This window comes from Orycteropus afer, unplaced genomic scaffold (assembly GCF_000298275.1).
Source record: "Orycteropus afer afer isolate SDZICR_OR568_19922 unplaced genomic scaffold, OryAfe1.0 scaffold00235, whole genome shotgun sequence".
NCBI lineage: Eukaryota > Metazoa > Chordata > Mammalia > Tubulidentata > Orycteropodidae > Orycteropus > Orycteropus afer.
Genome location: NW_006921822.1, coordinates 3,008,123 through 3,011,871, shown reverse-complemented (window position 1 = coordinate 3,011,871; position 3,749 = coordinate 3,008,123). Strand labels below are relative to the sequence as shown.

At 40.8% G+C, this 3,749-nt stretch overlaps 1 protein-coding gene across 1 annotated transcript in view; it reads right to left on the bottom strand.

Annotated features, from left to right (window-relative positions):
• LOC103203956 (protein FAM47E-like) overlaps positions 1-3,749 on the bottom strand; it is a 36,823-nt gene that overhangs the window by 20,622 nt on the left and 12,452 nt on the right. The window contains exon 3 of the mRNA XM_007949060.1: positions 3,438-3,537. Within this exon, the coding sequence (XP_007947251.1) occupies positions 3,438-3,537 (100 nt within the window). The remainder of the gene's footprint in view (positions 1-3,437; positions 3,538-3,749) is intronic.

Sequence of the window (3,749 nt, the reverse complement as noted above, 5' to 3'; positions counted from 1 at the left end):
AAATAAATTAAAAAAAAAAAAAAAAAGACAGCTTAGGACCTCCAAAAAGCAATGAGTCTCTGACGAAAATAATGAGGCTGAGGAAACCGTTTGATCAAAAGCAATTCTCAACACTGTATAGCAGTGACATTCTTAGGTGCTTTTTCAGACATGTCTAGATACATCAGATACATCAGTGTCTGCTCCATCCACAGTCCCTTATGAGGGATGCTGCCCTATACATGGCTCCTGTTGAAGGAGGCAGCTGTAGTCAGCCACATTTTGTACCCAGAACAGCCTCTCCTGTTGCTTCCCCCAGCCACAGCTGACAAAAGAAGGTTACATGATGAGTGGTTAATCCACAGGCTGACCACTGATCTACAATGTGCCTCAACAGAATCCCATCAACATAATTCAATACGTTAATGAAACAAAGAGAATCGTATCATCATCTTAACTGATGCAGAAACAGCATTTGATAAAATCCAACACCCATTCCAGGTAAAAACTCTCCCCAAAACAGGAATAGAAGGGAAATTCCTCAATATAATTAAGGTATATATAGGCACTTGACTGCTAACCAAAAGACTGGCAGTTCAAACCCACCAGCCACTCCTGGGAAGGAAGGTTGGACAATCTAATTCCGTAGTGATACTGCCTCGGAAACCCAAGGAGGGGTCACTATGAGTCGGTTCCGACTCAAAGGCACATAACAACAAAAACATACAAAATCAACAACCAACATTATTCTCAATGGAAACTGAAAGTATTCCCCTTGAGAACAGGAAGGCAAGGGTGCCCGTTATCACTACTCCTATTCAGTATTGTACCATATTGCCTAACTACAGCAATAAGGCAAGAAGGAAAATAAAGAGCATCCAAATTGGTAAGGAAGAAGTAAAACTCTCCTGACTCTATCCCATACACAGAAAATCCCAGAGACTCCACAAAAAGTTACTGGAACTAATAGAAGGCTAAAGTGTAAAGCAACAGGGTGCAAGATCAACATAGAAAAATCCGTTGGATTCCTCTACAGTAACATATACATCTAGATCAACTGGCATAACATAGCACATAAAGACAATGTTCTACATCCTAGTTTGGTGACGAGTATCTGGTGTCTTAAAAGCTTGCGAGTGGCCAGCTAAGATACAACTATCGATTGCTTTCCACCCAGAGCAAAAAAGAGTGAAAAAAGCCCCAAAGATTCAAGGAAGCAATTAGCCCAAATGAACAACAGCCTCCTCCAGCATGAGATCTGAAGAACTAGATGGTGCCCAGCTACAATTATCAAATATTTTGACCAGGCCACCTCTCAACCAAATAAGTGATTGCCTTATAAAACAAACAATAATGCCATAAGGAATGTTGTCCTTAGAACAATCAACTATATGAAACCAAAAGAGCAGCATTTGCCCAAAATCAAAGATGAGAAGGCAGGAAGGGAAAGGGAAAATGGAGAAATGGAAACAGAGAACCCAGGGTGGAAACAGGGAGAGCACTAACACATTGGGGAGATTGCAACCAATGTCCCGGAACAATCTGTGTTTGAATTATTGATGGAAAACTAATTTGCTGTGTAAACTTTCACCTAAAGCACAATAAAATGTTCAAAAGAAAAAAAAAGTCCAGAATCCCAGCTCAGGAATATAAGTCGGAAAGCACAAAGAAAATGAAGTAGTGAGCATCCTGGAGCTGAAGTTGGAGTGAGATTTATGGAGAGGAGTCTTGAAATAGAATCAGGATCATAAAAGGAGAAGTAGAGTCAAAAGTAAGCCAAAATAATAATGGAGCAGAAATAACAGCAAGTGGAATCAACAAGGTGAAAAATAAAATCAACAAGGTAAAACATAAAATCAACAGCATAGAAGGAAAGTATAAAGTAAGAAGGGAAGAAGCTAGCACAGGCTGATTGTGACAGGGACGTAGGTATTAGAACTGAGGTAAAGATGGGGCCTTGGTCAGAGGGAATGAAAATACGGCCAGTTACCAGAGTAGCTAAACTACTAACTTCAAAGAACAGCAATCTAACCCTGTGGCTGTCATTTCTGATTGAAGACGACTACATGTGTTACACAGCAGGATTGTGCTCCATAGACTTTTCTTGCTTTAATCTTTACAGAAGCAGATCGTCGGGACTTCCTTCCCCAGTGCCAATGGGTGGGTCTGAACTCCAACCTTCTGGTTAGCAGCCAAGCAAAAATCATTTGCACCACCTTAGAATTTCTTACATTTCCTCATAGAGAGGAGTAGCTCAAGCCATGGGAATGGGAGAAATGAAAGGATTGGAATTAAGCAATTCAATCCAACCAGATTATGGATAAGCAGGGATTCCAGTTCCAGGCATAGTGGGCATCATCTTCCTTGTCCAGTATCCCTACTCCAATCTTCCTCTAGGGAACTTTCCCCACTTTCAGCCAATCTGTTGCAGCGGAGGCTTAAATCCCACTTCCTTCCTCCCCACCTTGGATGCATGGTAAGACTTGTGACCTTATCTAGCCAATCAGCATATTCTACCTCACTAGTCATAGTAGTTAGTTCAGACATAGACATGTGACCCGTGTTAGTCCAGTGAGAGTAAGCCATGACTTTTCTCTACTGGAAAAAGATTGCTCTGTTCCCACTAAGGTTGCTCATTGGTAGGATATAAGCTAGGAGATTTTAAAGGCAACTTCTGGCATCTCTTGGGGAATGACGACTTGAGAATAAAGTAGTCAGATATAGGAGAGCAGCCAAGAGATACAGAAAGCACCTAAAGCCATTTCAGTGCCTGGATCCAGCTGTGCCTGAAGCTCCTAATACCTCTGGATGTTTCCCTTTTCTTCCTTAACCTAGTCAGTATTGCATTTCAGTCACTTGTCACTGAAACAGTCCTAAATACACTCAAAAATTGGGGGAGTGGGGAGACACAAATACCACAAGGTCTTACATCCAGAAAAAGCATCAGGAATCTAGACATCTACAGAGACCAAAGGACAGGACTAGGTAACTGAATAGCTTTTGGGGAGGAGAAAAAGACCTTGATAACTGAGTCAAAAGTTGCTTCATTTTAGAAATACTTTTTGCAATGGCTGTAGTCAAGTACAGCTATCCAAGACAAGTACTTATATATAAAGATAGCTGAGGAAGAATGACGGACAGAGAGAAAAGAAGGAATTGAAATGGAAAACAAGATTATGAAACAATGCAATCAGATGAGGAATTAAACACTCAAATTGGCTGCAAGCTTGCAAACTTCCCAGAAATTTCATCTACCAAAAACATTTTTATCTATAAATTGTGGGCTACAATGATTTCTTTATAAGTTTGATGATTTAACTTAGATGTTATCCAAATACTGTTTTCTTTTTTAAATAAAAGTACCTTTGAGCTTGACTTTTAAAAGTAGGTTACAAGTGTTAATCCTAACTTACAAGAGTAGTTACCCAATTGCAGAAGTCACCAACTCCTTTGCGTACGTTTTCATAAAGAAGAGGACCATGGAGCAAATCTGTTGCACTTGGTTTCTTTCCTTCATGAACCCATTGGCCTGAATGTGACAGAAGAGTCTTCTTGGGACTAAACATAAAGAGATTAAAAAAGGATTACAATATGTTGTTGTTGTTGCTGTTAAGTGCCATCGAGTCCTTTCCGACTCATAGCGACCCCACGCACAGCAGAACGAAACACTGCCTGATCCCGCGCCAGCCTCACAATCCCTGCTATACTTGAGCTCATCATTGCAGCCACCATGTCAATCCATCTCGTTGAAGGCCTCCCCCTCTTTCGTC